Source organism: Echeneis naucrates, chromosome 3 (genome assembly GCF_900963305.1).
Source record: "Echeneis naucrates chromosome 3, fEcheNa1.1, whole genome shotgun sequence".
NCBI classification, from domain to species: Eukaryota; Metazoa; Chordata; class Actinopteri; order Carangiformes; family Echeneidae; genus Echeneis; species Echeneis naucrates.
The window spans coordinates 2135759-2154527 of record NC_042513.1 but is presented as its reverse complement, the minus strand read 5'-3'; the positions used below and the strand labels follow the sequence as shown (position 1 = coordinate 2154527).

The following is an 18769-nucleotide window of genomic DNA, read 5'->3' as shown; positions in this document are numbered from 1 at the left end:
AGTTTCAGTGCCCTCTTCATCATGTCCAAAAAGCTGGACCAGAACCTCTTCGACAAAGAACCGCTTAGTCAGTGGCAGTGGCAGTTAATTAATTTTATCTATCATTTAGAATTTGCAGTTTAGGACAACTTGTTTTTAATGAGAATTATTCATCTTGGACAGCTACGTACAGCAATTCACCTTGAACAAAAATGGCACCCAACTCAATCAAAAAACACTAAATAAGAACTTGGGCACTTTAATCCTGAGGGGAAATTTGTTCAAATCACACAAGTAAAAATCAAAACTAAATAAAAGTGAACTTGTTTTGAATTACTTCTTTGTAATTTGCAGTTTGCTTCAAAGAAAAAAAGTTTTGATTAAAATCATATATAGAACTTGGTGTGAAAAAATCTGACATTTTATTCTTAAAACATATCACCCAGCCTTAATATTCATATTCTCCAAGCAAGATGGAGTCTTAACTTGTTTCTCTGAACTGAGAGACCAGAACTAATTCAACACAAAGACGCAAATCCCAACTACATAATCCACACTGACACCGCAGTGGGAACATACTGCATGTGTCTCATTGCACTTACTGTTTAGCTTGCTTTGTCTTCACCTGAGTTCCGAGTTCCACAAAGCAGTCATTTGTTCAGCAATTTGTTTCTGAGCCCATACACTCTTGCTGAGCATTGGTCCTGTTGTTGTTCATGATGTTCATAACGACCTCCTGAAGGAGCTCAAAGAAGTACTTTGACAGCCTTCTGATGTCATGTAGGAGGATCATCTCTTCTACTGCCACAGCCACGTAAAGGTTTCCAATGAAAGGCATTTTTCAGAAGATAACCTGCCCTTATTGAGGGTATCTCCAGAGGCCTGAAGAGATATAAAAACATACACATAACAGGGACCCTCAATGAGTTTGAAACATTCCCATTCTAATGAAGACAAAACACAGCAAGGCACAGAGTCTATCCATGAACCCTGGGTTGGAGACTTTTGATTCCACAACTGCTGATTAGAGCCAGTTCAGTCACCCTATTATGTTCACACCACATTATGATCTTCCGTGATCAAAGAAGAAACCACCATCTATGGAGCTCAGGGGTCTCATTTATAAATCAGTGTGTGGGATTCATACTACAAGTGTACCTACGTCAAAAACCAGGAAATGGGTTGAAAAGAAACAAACACCAGATTTTATTTTTTTTTTTTTTCTAAACTTCTAAATTTGGTATAGACCTGCTCTATTCACCTTATTTTTCACGGAAGCACAGAGGCAAGACAGAATGCTTTTTTTTTTGTAATGGCTTCAGGGAAGACCGGGGTCTTTTGTGTGGTTAGGGGCCATTATAATAACTAGTATAAATGCAAAGTTTACCTAGAGGGGAAGTGTTTTGAACATCGGCCGGGTATGAAAGCTGAATGTGGAAGGAAGGCGCCCTATGATCTGCATCCTCCGCCGAAAGATGATAAGTCCCTTTGCCTGTGGTTCGTCCATGAGGATGCTGAGTAAAAATGGCATCTACATTTAGGCAAAAACGCCATGTACACTTTTTTTTTTTTTTAATCTAGTTACAGACCACTATGCCTTGAATGTGCTATCATTCGTACATATGAGATACATACATATATAATGTGTATTTTTAATTACAATTTATGAGAAAGAGGGTGTTTCTTGAATGAGCTCGCTTTATTCTGAACAGCTCGTGTTTGTCACCTCTATTTTTCATAAATTCTTCTATTTTTGTAATTATATTTCAAGAATTGAATGGCGACAGAGTGGAGGTTAGCTTTGCTTTGACTGGGCAGTACATCAGCTTTGTACTGGAACTGGTACTGTCAGTTGGTAAGCGTCTGATGATGTGGTACCAGCCTCCCATTTTGTTTTTTTAAGGTTTCTTTTTCGTGTACCCACGACACTGTTGATCAACATTAACTTGCATCGTTAGCTCCAGTAAGGGAAAACGGCTGACCGGAAGTGGCGCACAAAAACACGGAAGTTCGTCAGTATTTACTTCCGTGATTGAAAATAAGTTGGATAGTCACTGTCAATGCCAGCACGGTGTGTGTGCCAGGAATGCATGCTCAACATGTCTTCAATTGTGTGTGTATGGGTTTATTTGTGTGTTTAATGTGAGTGGCAGCAAACAAATGTGATTTTAATATGTCCAGGACCATTATGATATGATCTTTAAATGATCTTTATATTTGAAATACTCACATCATTAGGCTGAGGTTGTGGGTGTGAGGTTGCTGTTTTTGGGGCATCCAGAGGGGCCATGGACAGGCTCTCTTCAGCTCCTCTGGAGGAAGACGTAATTCTGTCCTTACCCGGCTAAAATAAATAGTAATAGTAGCAAGTACTAGAAGTACATATATATATATTTATACGTATATATGGTTGCGCTAGACTTTTTCATTGTCATTAATCTATTTTTATCTGTCATTTACATTTTTAATAGTCAGTGGCATTTAATTTTAATTCATTCGTTTTTAATGAAAATTCAATTAGAACAAACTAAATGATGTACATAAAGGCATGAGAGAAATTCATCATGTCAATACCACATTTCCCCGCAGTGACATCGGTGGTCACTAAAAACATAAACTGTGGCCATATGCGTAAAAGCACAACGCAGTTTCATAAAGTTAAATACCCGCAATTAAAATATGAACAAACTTCGCAAGAAATCAGCTGGATTGAAGTCAGTATCCTGAACTCAGTCTCATTCACACCTTCCTACTGTTGTGCATGGAGTGAAACAGGGTGCCCATTAGTGCATAATGAAATGCGTTAGGTTAGGTTGCCGCAGAGGTTATTGTCATTAAACTTTGTACCTTTGCCTCCGACAGACGGCTCCTCATGGCTGTTTTGATATAGTTCTGAAGTAAATTCAAACCTATACGTTTATAAATGCTAATAGCCTTATGATGATACACCCACCCTTTGAAGGTGAACTGGGAAGCTGAATATGGATGGAATAACACCATCTCTGAGTCGGACAATCTGAGCTGTTCTATCAAAATCGCCTTGCTTACAATATGCACAGGAAAGTACTGATGAATCACTTGCAGTGAATCCTTTCCTCCTCAAAGCCATTCCCATTTCTTCCTCACATCATTGTCTTTGGGAAACCTTCAAAATGAAAATGGGAGATTTGGGAGTCTACACAAAACCATTTTACAAACGAGGTGAAGCTTATTTTCTTCGTCCAAATTTCTTTGAACCTTTCTTCAACACAACTCATGTTTCGATGCATCTGTTGATAATGAACCAAGGCTGCTGAAATTGTGAATAAGCTTGTTTGCAAACCATTCTACAGTCAGATCCTCTGTTGTCTGTATTTTTAAGTGGGGTGGGTGTGAGACATGAGAGGTATCTTACTTTTGTTAGGGTTCAATACATGTGCCACCTGTGTTAAAGTCGCTGGTCAGTTGTCAGTTGTTTTATTTCTACAATAGCATTCTTGTGTCCGTTGTAATGTAAAGTCTGGCTCACACTACAGGATTCTCGGGCCGATTTCACCCCGATTGTCGGACCAGATTATCTTCTAGTGCGAGCGGGTGACGGATCAATCTTGCCCCACGATCGGGGACACCCAGATAATTTTCAAACATGTTTGTTTTGTTTTTGTCGGGGTGATTGCGCCACTCGTTTTCGCTCACGATGACAGTAGCCAATCAAAGAGAGCCGCCAACAAGGGACCGGAAATGATAATCGGAAGTAGGATGGAAAACCCATATTGTCTGCCAAACCACTTTATCCAGATTCTTTAAGCATTTTTCCCCATTTTCACTGCAAATAATGACTACAGCCAACAACACCGTACTAAGATACATTTTTTGCCCTTGTGTTTACTTTCGCTTCCTTGTGAGATGATGAAGGATCACGTGGTGCGTCCAATAGTCTCGATGAAATCCTGTAGTGTGTGCTGGTCATTATTTCCAAATCTTGTAATGGGAGCGTATTTAAGATTTAAGAGAGGATAATTTTCTAAGATTCTCCTTCTACAACCCGATTTCAGAATCTTTCAAGATTTTTAAAATCCTGTAGTGTGAGCCAGTCAGTGTTATGGAATATGACTTCTAAAGTCTGTTCATAGTGAAAACCGACACTAAACATAGCCTAGCTAGCCGGATACGATTTCGCTGTTGGACATAAATGCAGTACCGTAATATCCTATTCAGAAAATACAACAAATGGTAATTTTCAATCTTGTAAAAAGTAACCACCAAGCTCCATTTTGGAACAGTGATAAATTGCACAGTGCTCTGGCATCTTTCTCGTTTCTTCTGCTGCCAGGCAACTCGTAGGATGACCGATTCAAGATGGCTGCCGCATTTCTTGCGCCCCAGCAGCCAATGCGGCGTCTACTCATGTGTCCATGGTTGCTGTAAACATAGACGCCGCGTTGACTGCTGCTGCCGATTGGAGCGGCATGCCGACACGGCGGCCATCTTGGTACAGTGCCGCTCGCTCCTACAGCGCATTACATCTATACAGGAATGACGTGTTCGCACTATTTAAGCGAACATAAATCGCCCAACTGTAATAAAACATATTGTCAACATATCGGGGACAAACAGACAAAGACATAAATAGAACAAAAGGAACCCAGAAAACGTTCAAAGCGTGTTCAAAGTCTTTACTTAGATAATTGCTTCATTTGATTACTATTATATTATTAGACATATTATCATCACTTTCATTATAATTGATAATAGTATCATCATTATTAATATTGTATGTTGGGTGAAGTAGCAGAACTATTTAATGTAAGTGCAAGACCATAAAGAAATATTTACAAGAATATTTACAAGTCCTGTCTTTCAGCTCTTCTTTTATGAGGCGCTTCTCCCTCAAATCCTCAAGAAGAGCGTGCACATTCTTCTTTGCCCTTCGCTCCCGGATCAAACAATTCCTCTTCTCGTGCTCCAGGCTCTCCACTCTAGCCAGAGCTTCATTAAAAGTCTGGCCTTTAGAGCAGTGGGAGATGCAGGCAAAGCGTAATTGTGGTCCTAGTGGAAAGAGGGATGAAAATATTGAGTGATGTTTATAACTCATCATTCACTCAGATGTAAGTCGCCCACATTCTTAATCTCATCCCTAAATCCTAGTGTTGGTGCCTTGGGTATGAGTGTCTTAGTGTCAGGCACACATATTCAACAACTACAGTTTGTTTTAATGCATGCTCATCTACTTTGAGTGTGTCTAAAATGAGTGGCAGAGAGCAACTGCGACAGTGGTTTTAATATGATCAGGGCCTTGATGCTCTCATGTGTTTGAGAAATATTACATGCAGATACTGTCAAAATTAGACTGAGGTTCAGCTTCATGGAAATGCTGAGGCAAGTCCACTGGCAGGCTCTCTTCAGCTTTCCTTTATGCTACTTGCTAAAATATAAGAAATATAACGCAAGATTAAAAAAAGGTTTTAAGCATCAGAAAGTGTACTTTATTCCATGCAGACATTTTTTTAGAAAAAATGTGGCATTGTTATCAAATGCTTCCAGGCATATGAATCATGGACATGAATGAATGAATTCTTAACCAAATGGCTCACTTACCTTTTGTTAATGAAATGGGAAGTCAAAGACAGGCGATAATACGCAGGGACACGTAAAGTCAGCTGGTTATATTATGTCCTGTAGGAGTTTATTTCACTATTTAACGACATATTCACTCGAAATTGTCTCTTACGTACACCTTACCTGTGAAAAGTGATTCCTCGGGACCTGACATTTATGTTCCGCTCATTGGAACAACCATAAGCGGCACAAAAGTCCGGCATCTTGTCAGGATTGTCAAGATTGTCTGCTGAAAACATTAAGTAGAATTTGTGTTTGGGTAGTAAAATTGACATTTTTTTTAAATATCCAAGCATCCTGTGTCATAGCTACATGAGTGGTGTTTTCAAAAAAAATCAAACAGTTTGTAAATCGGTCGACATTGCAGTCCGTAATTCTGCTTTAACAGTGAGGAATTACCTCTCACCTCCGTAGATGTACATAAACTGTCGCCTCTGTTAGCCCTGTACCAAGATGGCGGCGCTTTAGGAAAGTCTCTTCACAGTCAATGTGTCTATGGCTGGAAACGGTATCAAACCACTTTACGACACCTTCTTCTTCTTCTTCGCTGGATCAATACTGCCACCTCGCGGCGCTTACCTGAAACGGTCGCCACGGTCATATGACTCCTTTGTACTTCCGGACTAGGGGAAACATTTAAGGTATCGACAATGTCGACATCACTGCAGCTTCAAACTACAATATCTCCACAAAGTGGGACACACAATAGAGGCTTTAAGAGACCACTCACACGTTTCTCTACAACGATCTGTAATCTTCAGATAAAGTGTACACGCTGAGGACTTCCGATTGATGACGACATCGTCCGGACCTTGGTCTGATTGTATGCCTGCGAGTCTCGCAGCGCGGGAAATTCTGTGTGTTGTGAATGTGAGGGAGAAGTCGCATCAGACGAGACCAAACCAAACAAACAAAATGGACCCTTCGGAGGTCGAGTTCCTCGCCGAGAAAGAAACGGTGAAAATCATCCCGAACTTCAGTCTGGACAAGATCTTCCTGATCGGGGTGAGTCAGTCGGATTGAAACGGCTCAGGTTTGAATCCGGTTCTCGTGTCCTCCTCTCTTTAGCCTGTTACTGTGTAGTTCATGTAAACCGTGAGGCCACATGTCATCTGGTGCTCAGTGAAAGTAGGGGGCCCGAGTTTCGTATTTGTGTTTTTGGACAGTTCCTATCTGAGTCTGTCTGTCCGTCCTCAGGGGGATTTGGGGCCCTTCAACCCCGGACTGCCGGTCGATGTTCCCGTCTGGCTGGCTCTTAATCTGAAACAGAGACAGAAGTGTCGAATAGTTCCCCCTGAGTGGATGGAAGTTGGTAAGAGTCTCGTGAAATTACATCTCATAACATCTATTTATCTTTTAATTATCTTTCAAAATAATACATGCAGCTATTTTTTTCTCTCCAACTGTTACACTTTCAATGTATACGTTTTTCAATGAGTCTGACCGAATTGTTTTCATATGTTTATCATCAACAGTGATTTATTATTTACCACAGTAGCACAGGATTTTGTAGTCACTTCATTCAGGTTTGGTAGAGACTCAATAGGCTCATGCTTCCTCCCCTTTTGTATTCATAAATCTAAATTAGCTCTGCACTAAATTTCCTGATGCTCAAACTGTTTCTCCGTGTTTATATTACATAAATAATGATTTGTCGTAGGATTAGAAATGACTACAACAATTGGAGATTCAGATGAGGCCAATACAATAAAATAATTTTCCTGTAGTGAATAGACATCAGTAATAATATTCATAGTTGGATAGCTGAGTGGAGTTTTGTGGAAGCTTTATAGCTCACTGGATGGGATTTTAACTTATTAGCTGTGATTGTAGGACAATCCAGTGAGAAGGAATTGGTGATTTTTGATAATTTTCTGAGATTTGTTCAAATTGAGAAAAATTTTGAATGTTGTCTACCTTCAAGTTCAGTATTGTAAAATGCCTTCTTTTGGCGTGATGTTCCAATGTTCAGAGAAACTGGAGGACATCCGAGAGCAAGAGAGGAAGGAGAAGACCTTTACTCCTGTTCCCAGCCCGTACTACATGGAGCTGACCAAGTTGTTGCTGAACCAGTGAGTCTTGTAAATCTGAGTCATCCCCATGCAGATATAAGATCTACCTTTTTATTGTGCTTATAATGTTCATGAAAACGATTTCTTTTGTCTGCATGTGTGTTCCTGTAGTGCATCTGACAACATTCCTAAAGCAGATGAGATCCGCACGCTGGTCAAAGACATTTGGGATACACGCATTGCTAAACTCCGTCTGTCCACTGACAGCTTCATCAGTCAGCAGGAGGCTCATGCCAAGGTAAAACAGATGACCATACATTCTGCCTTCCACTTAAAGAAGCCAAATTATTAGTTTAAAGGATAAGAACAATTTAAAGGTTGATATTTTTGCTGTGATAGTAAATTGAGTATGTTTTGGTATTGAACAGTTTGTTCCAATGAACAAGCAATATGAAGTTGTTGCCTTTGGCACCGGAAACTGGTATTTTATACAATTTTCTCATTAATTGCATACATTTCAATCAATAATGTTGTTAAGGTATTGCTCACATACATGTGTGCACTATATTTCAAATGGCCATCTCAAATTGAAATTGTTTTTATCTTCTAAAGGACATCTTGAAGTGAGAAAAATCAAACCTGGGCACATTTTGATTGTTCGTAATGAAAGGGATTATTAGCCATGATGCTTGTGTCTTGCAAAATATATTGAACTTTTTCATTGTGTGCTCTTCTTGTTTCCCTGCAGTATTACGATTTGGTAGCTACCGATACAAGCATTAACTCCTGCCATTAGAGCATAAATATCATATTATATCGTTAACTCACTTTGCTTATTTGTCTATAGCTGGACAACCTGACTCTGATGGAAATCAACACCATTCGAGCATTTTTTCTCGACTCTCTCAACTGCATGTACAAACTACGCTCAAATTTACAACCAGGTTCCAGTCAAGGACAGTTTATGGACTATTGACCAACTTGATCAATCTTGATCTGACTCTTGTCCCAAGACTTCTGGATGCTTGGGAATAAAGTGTTGCGTGGAAGTGAGTATTTACAGAGCAAACTCTTAATTACTGAATGGACAGCTTTCTCTTAAACATTTTTGAGTGGGAGAAGACATTTTCCTTAGCCTTTTCAAGGAGTTATACCACCCTTGTTGAAGATGAATGGACATCTTTACAAGCACACACAAGGTATATATGAATGTGCTGTTTGCAAAATATGCACATTCAATTTGATTTCATATAGGATACTCATAATTTAACAGCCAACTTGGTTTTGTATGTATCAGTGCATGACAAAATAATTGTAATAAATATGTACGCTGTATTTAGAAACTTTGTGTAACGTATAATTTTTTTTTGTCATGTTTTTGCAATGTTTCTAAAGGGTTAGGGATATATATATATATATATATATAGAGAGAGAGAGATAGATAGATAGATATAAAGAAAACAAACGTTACTTAAAAAAAAATGACCAAGAAAGGTCTAGGAAACTTTTTTTTTTTTTTTATTGATACAGTAAATGACTGCTTTTGCTTTGCTCCCCTCAGTTGAAGTTGTACACCTAATGCTGCAGCACCTGCAAACACACAAATGTTGGTGTTTAACATTTTTGAAATATTTTATTTTCTTTTTTGTCTGAAATCACAGCCATATATTCATAAATACCTAATTACTACATTCAACAAAGAATATATTACATTACAATGAATTCAAACAAGTACATTTTAAAAACAGGATTTCACAGCATCTAGACATCCTCCACTGAGTAATGGGGCTATTGCATGGGCGTGCGTGGGTTGGAGACAGGGATGCTGGGTAAGGAGTTCCTGTATTACACCATCTTCCCAAGCTCAATGGCAGTTTCCCTCAGAATATGTGCTCCCTCGTCAAATGATAAGCTCCACTTTGACTTTTTCTTCCTGCTCTGTAAAAATGACGACACTGTATCCCTCTGATCCTCTTAACTGGCTCAGACTTCATTTATAAAAAAGATTTAATTAAATATTTGATAGAAGACGCTTTTAGAGCAAGGATTCTATGCCTGTTTGACTTATACCTACATATTTGAAAAGTGTGAGACATACTATAAACACTTAAATGTAAAATATTATATGCCTTATTGATTCATTTGTCCGTCACATGGACTGCAACTCATTCACTTGCTCCCAAATTCTTGAGGCACTTGTAAGTCATATATTATAGATATATGGGGGATTTGTGCTTTAGTCATTTTTATATATAAATTAACTTTCTGCACATTTTATTTTGAAATACTGATGATTACCCCACCACTATAACTTAACATTAAATTCAATACCATAAGCTATCCACCTCAGATGGGATATTGAGTCTTCAGTTGCACATACAGGAATTAGGCTGAGGCCACATTAGTTACAAGATGGGGAGTTGATGTAAAACTGTCAGAATCTGCAGGCCGAGCTGGCAAAGAGGGTGAGGACAGACAGGTTGTAAACAGGTATGAGGTCAGGTAAAGGAAACGTCTGACTTTATATGCAATAGGAAATGCCCATTTTGAATTGAACTTTTTTTGTGATTTCTAGTCTATGGCAAATTGGCAACTTGAGAGAGCAAGGGACTAAAAATGGTAAAATGTAATGAGATGATTGGGGTCAATGGTATTGAGCAGTGAAAAATGGCCATACTAGTTTTAATGTTTGGCTCTCTAATACAAATCAGTTTAATTAAGAATCCAGGATGCTACCATTTGTTTTTCATTTTTGGCACTGTGTCTTCTCATAACCATTAAGGGCTTGATTTTCTCAGGCATAACACTAAACGAACCGCCATAATGTTTTAAGTCCAATGCTGTATAATGTTCTACAAAGTGAGGTGAGGGTCCAATGGTAGGATAAAGCATCAAAAACCAGTTTCATCAGCTGGCTGCTTAAGAGACTTCATGTCTTTACAAAATAATCAAGTGGATCAAAATAAGAAGAGAACAGCAAATGAAACAGACTAATTTTGTCACTCGTTTTCAGCTGATTTCTGTATAAGAATATCACAAGCTAACTAGCCAGGCCAGCAGCAGTGAAGCAAACCAGATTTGTATTAAAACAGATGGGACGAATGTTGCTGCAAGTAGGAGGGGTGACCGGGCAGGAGCCATGTCTCATGACCTCTGAGTAAACTTTGCTGAGCTCAGAGGCCAGATTAAGGAGGCTGTGGCTGGGTCTAAGCTGCCAGGAGAGAGTAAGAAGAGGAGGAGTGCATCCTGTTTTCTCTCACTCTGTTAAATGTCTCAAAATGAGCTGTTCTGGCCAGCAGCAGTACAAACACTAAAAGCAAGGCTTTCTTTTCCAACCCAAAAGCATAAACATATAAAAATGGCAGGCTTTTTCTTTTAAAAGAACAATGATTAAAGTAATAAAAACATACAAAATTCTTTTAAGTCTTCATATAATATACAAGGCCGAAGCACCTTTTAAAATTCTTATTCTCAAATTTTCTATTTTCGAAATAAAACATTTCCTTAAGTCTTTCCCCAAAAAAAAAAAAAAAAATGTGCATTTCTATTTTCTTCCCTAGTTTGAACAGTTCTTTGTTGTAACACAGTACCACAAGGTAGTTCTTCAGCTTTTATTCTTAAGTGCATTTCCAGTTCAAAAGCTCATGTGGCCACTGTGATAAAATCAGTCCCAACTGGCCAGAAGCCTTTGTTTGGAGATTTGGAGCTTTCAAGTCTCTTGACGGCACCCCTCCAGAGGTGGCTGCTCCCCCATTGGCAGGATTGTCTCTAGATGTGGCGGTGAGGGATGCAGGGACTGAACAATAGAGCAGCAGGGACTGAGGAGTGTGTGAAAAGCAGGTGTGTATGTGTGTTTGTATTGATCTTTAGCTACTCCTGGCCTGTACTCAAGCTGATCTCGGGTTGGCTACATTGGCACACATTATTAGTGGCTTGTGGCGCAGTCCCTGGCTGGCCACAATCCAAAGGCTGCCTGTCCTTCACTGAATGGTCCTGTCTCCCATGCATTCATCTACCCATTCATGCCAATCAATCATTCATTAATTCATTCATTCATCTTATCTAGCCAGCCATATTCTCCTATGTGGAGTCACGTGGAACTGGCCATGAAAAATAAACTCTGTCAGTCTGAAAATGGAGGTGGCCGACACCTGGGGGCCATCAGGTCGGCATGTTGGGGTCACCTGGGAGGGTAACCTTTGTAATGGCTGCCTCTCGGCCAGTGTGTCTGTGGCAACGTCAAACACTTCCTGAAGTGCTCCAACTCTGCTTGCAACTTCTCTCTTTCCACTGCCAGCTTCTGTCTCTGGGACATCAGCTCCTACAGAGATTGCAACAACATTACATCAGTGACAATCAGATTTCAGTTATAATAAACAGAACCACAGTTAGAGACTAATAAGAGCATGACATATTGCCTTGTACTGAACTGTAGGAGGTATATTAATTTTCAAGATGAAAACTTTGTAGTTGTGGGATTGTACAGTTGGCCATCATGTCGTACTACTTCCCACACCAGCACCTATCTTTAAGGTGCAGCAATGATAAGATGACAAAAAATTGTTATCTTGGATTATGAAATTATCTCAATGTGAAGAACAAGAAGAGCCCAAAAGTATTTGTGATGTTGGATTATTACGAAGGAAAATAACTTGGGTGTGTGTCTTACCCCCATGCTATGAGACAGCTGCTCAGCAGTCAAACTGAGGTTGTAGTTCTGAGCTTCTAGTCTTCGACACTGGCTCTGCAACACTTGTCGTTCCAGACTTTGCTCTACAAGAAAAATTGACAGGGGTGGGGTGGAGAAAATAAAAAGATGAGGTAAATGAACACTGACCTAAGCAACTGACCATGTCATATTTATTTCTGAAAACACATTGGTAATGTGATGGGAAAATTGGACTGATGAGATGTCATTTTAATTGAATCTTGATACACATTCCTCTGCAACTGAGTTGAATTTAGAAAACGTGAATAACACCTAGTGACATGAAAAGGCCACGATAACTTAATTTTCAGTTGTATAGTATTGACACTATTTGTATTATATAGCATATGTTATATCCTATAAACAATTTTAATTATGATCTTTATATATTTTCTTTTACTTTCCATTTATTTTCACTTTTTATATTTCTACTGCCTACAAGTATTATACACTACAATATTTGTGACTCTACACCGTCACATTTGTAGATAGAACAAACAGGAGTAATTCAGGGATGAAAGAAGACTGGCCAATGAAACCATACAATAATGTTATGAACATTTACAGAAATAATTCATAAACGTATTAACAGAAAATCCATAAAATGTCACTATTTTTTACAATTACTGTTCATACAGTGAGGCTGCTTACCTTCAGCATATTCCTGATAAGCTTCAAAAATAGATTCAATGCCCTGCCACTTGGAAGCAGGAGCCTCCTCTTCCTCCTCATCGTCTTCTTCCTCGGAGTCCTCAGGACCAGACAGGTCCTCTCTTGTGCTGGTGGTGTCCCGGTGAAGTGGTACTGAGAAATGCTGTCCATTAGACTGAGGGTGAGCATGTGAGAGTGAATGGGGAAATGGATGTGCATTTGGGAGAGACTGTGAATGTGACTGTGGTGGTCGGCCCAGGGTGCTCTGTAGCTCTGGAATGTTGTAGTGGACCGAGGACTCCTGGAGGTGGGATGACTCAGAGATACCTGTGCCCCCCCCTAAAGGACAAGATGGGAAAGCTTGTCAGATATAATCCCTTTTCCTTAATCTAATACTAAAAAACTATTGAATGAATAGATGACAAAATAGACAAAAATGTTGATGATATAGCAAATTTATAAAATTGTTTATGCTACTTTAGTTGTATATTCTTCTGCCCCTCAGACTCCTTTGCAAAGACATTTCTGTGACTGTGAGTTGTGAGGTTTACCTTTATGTTTCTGAAGAGCCTTCTGAGTCGACTGAAGGACAGACTCGTGGAACTGCTGGGCAAATTCTTCTGGGGTAAAGTTGTCCCAGGGTTTGGTGCGTCCATTGACACTGTGAAGGCCCTCTTTTGCTTGAAGGGGGAGTTGGGGCCGCAAGCTGTTCAGGAGGCTAGAGCTCCTCTTAGAGATTGATCCTTCACTGGGCCCCCGGGCCTTGTCTGGGTAGACAGCTGGAGAAGGGGGTTCCTTTGGTCTTAATGTGTCCCCAAGGGATTTCGAATGGCCACTGGGGGATGCTGGGCAATGTGAGGAGGGGCTATGTGGTCTGACATTGTGGTGGTCCTCTGATTCAGAGGAAGGCAGGGCAAATGCAGAATCTGTAATCAATTGAACATGTGTTAGTTATGATGGGGTCCAGATCCAAATGTACAACAGATGGAATGTTACAATTTTAGAAAAGAAAGAATTTAATTGCTTTGGATGCATCCAAATATATTATACACATGAATAAACACCACTCTCACACAACATTTTAAGAATGAGAATGTGTATACGTTTATGTTCACTAGTGTGTCTCACCAGAGTTCTGTGTCAAAGGGCTCTTACACAGCGGATGAGGGGCATGTCTGATGGTGTCCAATGTTATGCTTTTTTCTTTAATAGCCTGAAGCAACTCCACCACTCTTTCATTATCTAAAAGACAGGAAAAACACACAATGTAAACCTCTGTGGCGTTACGCCTGTCTGTTTCAACTCAGTCTCAATTTCACAAATTTCTGTCTTTTTCAAGCTGTACTCAACCTTCCATTCACAACTAGCAGTATGTGAGGCTTGCACTGCCATCTGTAGGCAACAAACAGTAAATCAAGAGCATTCGACAAAGATAACTGCAGGCCCACTGCGGCCACTCTCAATTTCTCATCAGTATACAATGTGTGTGCAAGTGTGCATGCGTATAATTGTGAGTACCCGCAAACTGAGACTCAATGAGCTCACCTTTCTAACTAAGGGGATGCAAAGCATTACATTATGCACATGTTAATTACATGCTGTGTCCTGTGTCTTCTTTGTGGTTTCTTTCAAGGCTTGAGTCAACACGTTAATGACAAAGCATGCATGTATCTGACACAGCTGAACCTCAGCTGAATTAAAACATCTGTAAGCTGTAGAGCTGATGACTACTGCTGACTTAAAGCTAAATGAACACAGTCTTTTCCTTTCCTCTGATTAACAAAAAAAAAAAAACATCCAATGAGTAATAGATGTCTATAAATTTTACAGGGCATTAAGTCAGCTCTGTTCATATAAGCATTTACATCAACAATTTCCTTGATTTAACTGTTATATCTTAATATTAAAGTCAATGGCATTAGCTTCCCAGGTGAGCACACCAATGCTTTGGTTGAACAATAAGTAAGACATGGTTAATTTGATTAAGAACAGCTAAGGGCCATTGTTTCAAGCACTTAATTCTCACACCAATTAATTAAGTATCCAAACATAATAAAACAAAGTGATTTGTAAGCAACATAGTGTCTGTTAAGACAGAATCACTGACACATATTATTGCTTTTTTTTTTTTTTTTTTTTTTTTAAGAACAGCTTCAAACATGATAAGCAAAATAAAATCCTGGGCTAGTGGATCTAACGGGCTGACTAAGTGCAGAACTATAAACTCTGTCACCTCTTCTCTGCTGTACAGTTACGTGGGACAGTCTGAACATGGTGAGGAACCGCTTCTTATCCTCCAGCTCTGGTGCTCTGTCCATCTCCTCAGGGGTGAAGCGTGTGCTGAGTTGAGGAGGAGGAGTGCGTTTTGATTGCAAGGCAGGTGGTGACGGACTGCGCTCCCTGAGCATCCTCCTCCTTTTCCTTCTCTTTTGCTGTACCAGGTCATCCCGCTGGCCTACTGTGGTCAGGCCAAACACTCCAAGAAAGTCCAATTTCTGTGCAGAGGCAAAAAAATTCAGCTGAATGCAATGTTTATCATGAGAATCTGAGCTTGTTTACGTCGATGTGTTGGCAGATGTTTTACCTCTGTGGAGTCATCCAATTTGAGTGGGGGCTGCTCTGATACTCTCCTGAGATGAGCCCTTACCTCCTCTTCATCACTCTCATCATATGAGTCATCCAGCTCATAGTAGTAACCTACAGGATGCAAGAGAGGTCACTACTGATTCCCCATTTCAACTCTCTTTTTTTAAACTCACTTTTAAATGTATTTGTGTCGTTACATAACACACACATGTGAGTGCAGGTTATACATAAGTGTTTGTCTGTGTACTGTTTGAGTACCTTTCTCCCTGGCCTCCCGTCTCCTCTTCTCTTCCAGGTCGAGCTTGCTGACAGGCCTTCTGTGTTGTTGTAGGTACTCATCATAGATCAACATTATGTCTGGGCCCATCCCCAGTGTAGCTACCTGTCCAATCCCTTGCTCAGCAATCATTCCTAACCCCTGTCCATGTCGACTGTGCCCTGGGTGTCCCTGGAGGCTTTTTATTCCAGCATTGCTTTTCACGGCTCCCTCCAGTTCATACTGACTAGACAGGGACAGTGATGACCTCTGCTGGTTGAAGAAGGTCTGTGTGGATTTCTCCAGATCAGCGAGGAATGTGCTGGGCTCCGTCAAGCCTGGAGGACCCCTCAGTGGGAGATACTTTTCCATTGCTCCCCCATCTCTTCTTCGGACTCCATCCTCAAATTTAGAGGGTCCTGGAGGCAGCCGACTGAGCTCATAGTGTGCCATCCCTGAGGGCTCATGGTTCCGTCTGGACTCTGAGGTTGTTTCTATCAAAGATGCAGGGTTCCACAAGGTGGTGGGTGGTGGTGGTGCATGGTGGTCACGTGGGGGTTGGGGAGGTTTGGGAGAGATGAGGGGTGGAGGGGCGCCTAAATGGGGGTGAAGGTCCCGGCTTCCTGATTCATGGTGATTTGTCATGGATCTGTAGAGATAGAAGGTATTTTGCATTTCCATGAGACATACAGTACAATGGCCATATGTCTTCTAAAACTGAGAAATAATGTTTTCCAATTCCACATGCTATGCAGAGATACACAAACGTGCTCATATGACTTGTCTTCTTCCTGCCATCTTTGTCAGTGTGTCTATGGGTTTGTGTGTCTGTGCAAAGCACTGTTATCAAGTCCAGACAGAGTAGCCCAGAGCAGAGTGAGGATGTGGCCAAGGTGCACACTGTCCTCCAAATATACCCGCCTGTTTTTGATCTGTTGGGCCCTTGAAGTGTGGCATGTATGTGCATACACAGACACACACAAAAAGGGAGAGGAGCAAGAGTCTGTGAAGGAAGGCCAAGGAGGCCAAGAGAAATGTTTTTCTGACAGGAAGGAAGAGATGAAAAGGACTGAGACAAGAAGGTTAAGAATAATGATGGAATGTTTGGGAACACTCACACAATTCAACAAAGAAAAATTAATATACACTAAATTAAGAACAAACATGAAAAGGTGAAAATGTATGGTGAAATAGCAAATGTGAGAAGGAAAGCTAGTTCGATGGAGGATGGATACTGACTGGAACATCTTTCCAGATTAAACCTGGCAGTGGTGCATGCTGCATGACCAGTCAAATTATCTATGCCTCCTGTTTGTGTTTGCATTTCTCTGTGTGAGTGAGTGAGTGAGTAAATGTGTGTTATCCACGATCTGCAGCCTGTGAGCTGCGATTCTGCGATTATACCATTGAGCTACTGATATCGGATGTTTACGTGTGCACGTGTCCTCCCAGTTCAGCATTAACCATAACCTCAAGTCTGAATCCCACACAACACAGACATAGTAACAAAGGAGGGTAAGGGAAAGGGGGGGGTTACCCTTTGCTGAGAATTACCCTTTGTGCATCTTAGCCATTCCACTTGCTTGCCTGTTTGAAAAGCCTTTCCACCTCTCATCAAACCGCAGTTATCAGGACCCTACACAACACCTAAATATAGCTGCAATCATTTCTAGATGTCAAGTGTAGAAGGTTTCAAGGACAGAAATAGAGTAGATGTAATACTTCTGACAAGGTTTGTCTTCTTTTTTTCAGCCTTGCCTGAAAACAGACCTCTGAAGCCTGTCAGCTTCTGAGGTTTCAAAACCGAGACACAACTGTCCCTATCAGGCAAGCAGAGACACACAACCAAATGACTCAAAAATAATGTGTTCTCCGAAATCATACATGGATTCTGTGTTTGTGCATGTGTTTAAAAAAACTTGAGCACGTCTGAAAAAGTTTAGATTTCTTTCTACAACAGGGTCAACCCTGTGAGTGCTGTTTTACCTGTGTGAGTCCGTCCTGTGATCTGGTGCATCAGCTGGTCGGCCCAGGTCCAAGTGCTGCTCCAGAACCTGCTGACGGAATTCAGACACCTGGTACTGACGATCCTCTTTCTCCTGTCGAAGCTTGCGTTGCCTTGCCAACCACCTCTCCTCCTCATTGGACCTCTGAGCACTCATTGAGGCTGGGAGCCCTGTCCCCACAGCGCTGGGCCCCATGTACAGACCATGGCTTGAGATCAACCCAGCAACGGGATGATGTGATTGAACCATTGAAGAGTGAAGTCCTGGCGGGACTGGTTTGGGAGATGAAAGGGCGGGCTCTTTGGTTTTATCTGCCGCAAAAGAAAGTTCATTGCAAAGGGTATTTTATTGGACATGCAAACAAGTTTAATTTTCATTTACTAACTATTCCTCAATCTTCAGTTAATCTTTAGGACATAAAATCTATAAGGAGTAGACTGACGATGATGGAACCTATTTAACCAATGGCTTAAAATTTTATTTTGTGTTTTATAGGATTGAATGTGTACAGACAGTATGATTATAGCCTAGAGAGGCTGCAGGGAAAGCAGAGACATACCAGCCCGATTAGGGGTGAGTCTCTCAGGCTTGGTTCGGTCCTCCTGCCCCCTTATGGTATGGAGCTCAGCAAAATAATGGCTCTCCAAGGCCTTGGATGCCTGGAGCTCCTTCTCCCTTAGTGCTCTCTCTTTCTGCCTCTCCAGTTCCTTTTCTCTTTCTCTCTCCTTCTCCCGTTCCCTCTCGCGCTCCCTTTCTCGCTCACGCTCTCTCTCCCTCTCCAGTTCCTTTTCTCGTTCTCTCTCCCTCTCTCGTTCTCTCTCTCGCTCCTTTTCTCTCTCAGCCTCACGCTCCCTCTCTTTCTCACGCTCGCGTTCTCGCTCACGCTCCCTCTCTCGTTGCCGCAGCTCATCCTCTAGCTGAAGCCTAAAAATCACAGAAGACAGGGAAACAGAGGCCGAAAAAAGATGGATGT

The 18769-nt window shown here is 40.9% G+C and overlaps 2 protein-coding genes and 1 long non-coding RNA gene across 3 annotated transcripts in view; 1 reads left to right on the top strand and 2 right to left on the bottom strand.

The window, feature by feature from the left end:
- Positions 1–4875: 4875 nt before the first annotated feature.
- On the bottom strand, positions 4876–6050 carry LOC115041445 (uncharacterized). The gene is made up of 3 exons (XR_003840606.1): positions 5984–6050; positions 5701–5806; positions 4876–5007 (listed from the first exon to the last, which is right to left on the bottom strand). It is a non-coding gene; the product is annotated as an uncharacterized LOC115041445 (long non-coding RNA).
- Positions 6051–6212: 162 nt separating this feature from the next.
- On the top strand, positions 6213–8908 carry gins2 (GINS complex subunit 2). Its single transcript, XM_029498821.1, has 5 exons — positions 6213–6582; positions 6775–6889; positions 7550–7649; positions 7761–7887; positions 8437–8908. Exons 1-5 carry the CDS (start codon positions 6370–6372, stop codon positions 8563–8565), a joined length of 684 nt encoding a protein of 227 aa, XP_029354681.1. The 5' UTR covers positions 6213–6369; the 3' UTR covers positions 8566–8908.
- Positions 8909–9060: 152 nt separating this feature from the next.
- gse1b (Gse1 coiled-coil protein b) overlaps positions 9061–18769 on the bottom strand; it is a 150954-nt gene continuing 141245 nt past the window's right edge. Inside the window, exons 8-17 of the mRNA XM_029497711.1 lie at positions 18356–18720; positions 17777–18107; positions 15793–16439; positions 15533–15645; positions 15182–15443; positions 14077–14190; positions 13500–13874; positions 12949–13287; positions 12259–12362; positions 9061–11910 (exon numbers count right to left, since the gene is read on the bottom strand). Coding sequence (XP_029353571.1) covers positions 11770–11910; positions 12259–12362; positions 12949–13287; positions 13500–13874; positions 14077–14190; positions 15182–15443; positions 15533–15645; positions 15793–16439; positions 17777–18107; positions 18356–18720 — 2791 coding nt within the window. The 3' untranslated portion in view covers positions 9061–11769. The remainder of the gene's footprint in view (positions 11911–12258; positions 12363–12948; positions 13288–13499; positions 13875–14076; positions 14191–15181; positions 15444–15532; positions 15646–15792; positions 16440–17776; positions 18108–18355; positions 18721–18769) is intronic.

Excerpts from the sequence above, each read along its gene's own strand:
- gins2 (XM_029498821.1), top strand. The coding sequence starts at position 6,370 with ATGACGACATCGTCCGGACCTTGGTCTGATTGTATGCCTGCGAGTCTC. Across the intron at positions 6,583-6,774 it reads ACAAGATCTTCCTGATCGGG|GGGGATTTGGGGCCCTTCAA; the intron begins GTGAGTCAGTCG and ends GTCCGTCCTCAG. Across the intron at positions 7,650-7,760 it reads ACCAAGTTGTTGCTGAACCA|TGCATCTGACAACATTCCTA; the intron begins GTGAGTCTTGTA and ends GTGTTCCTGTAG.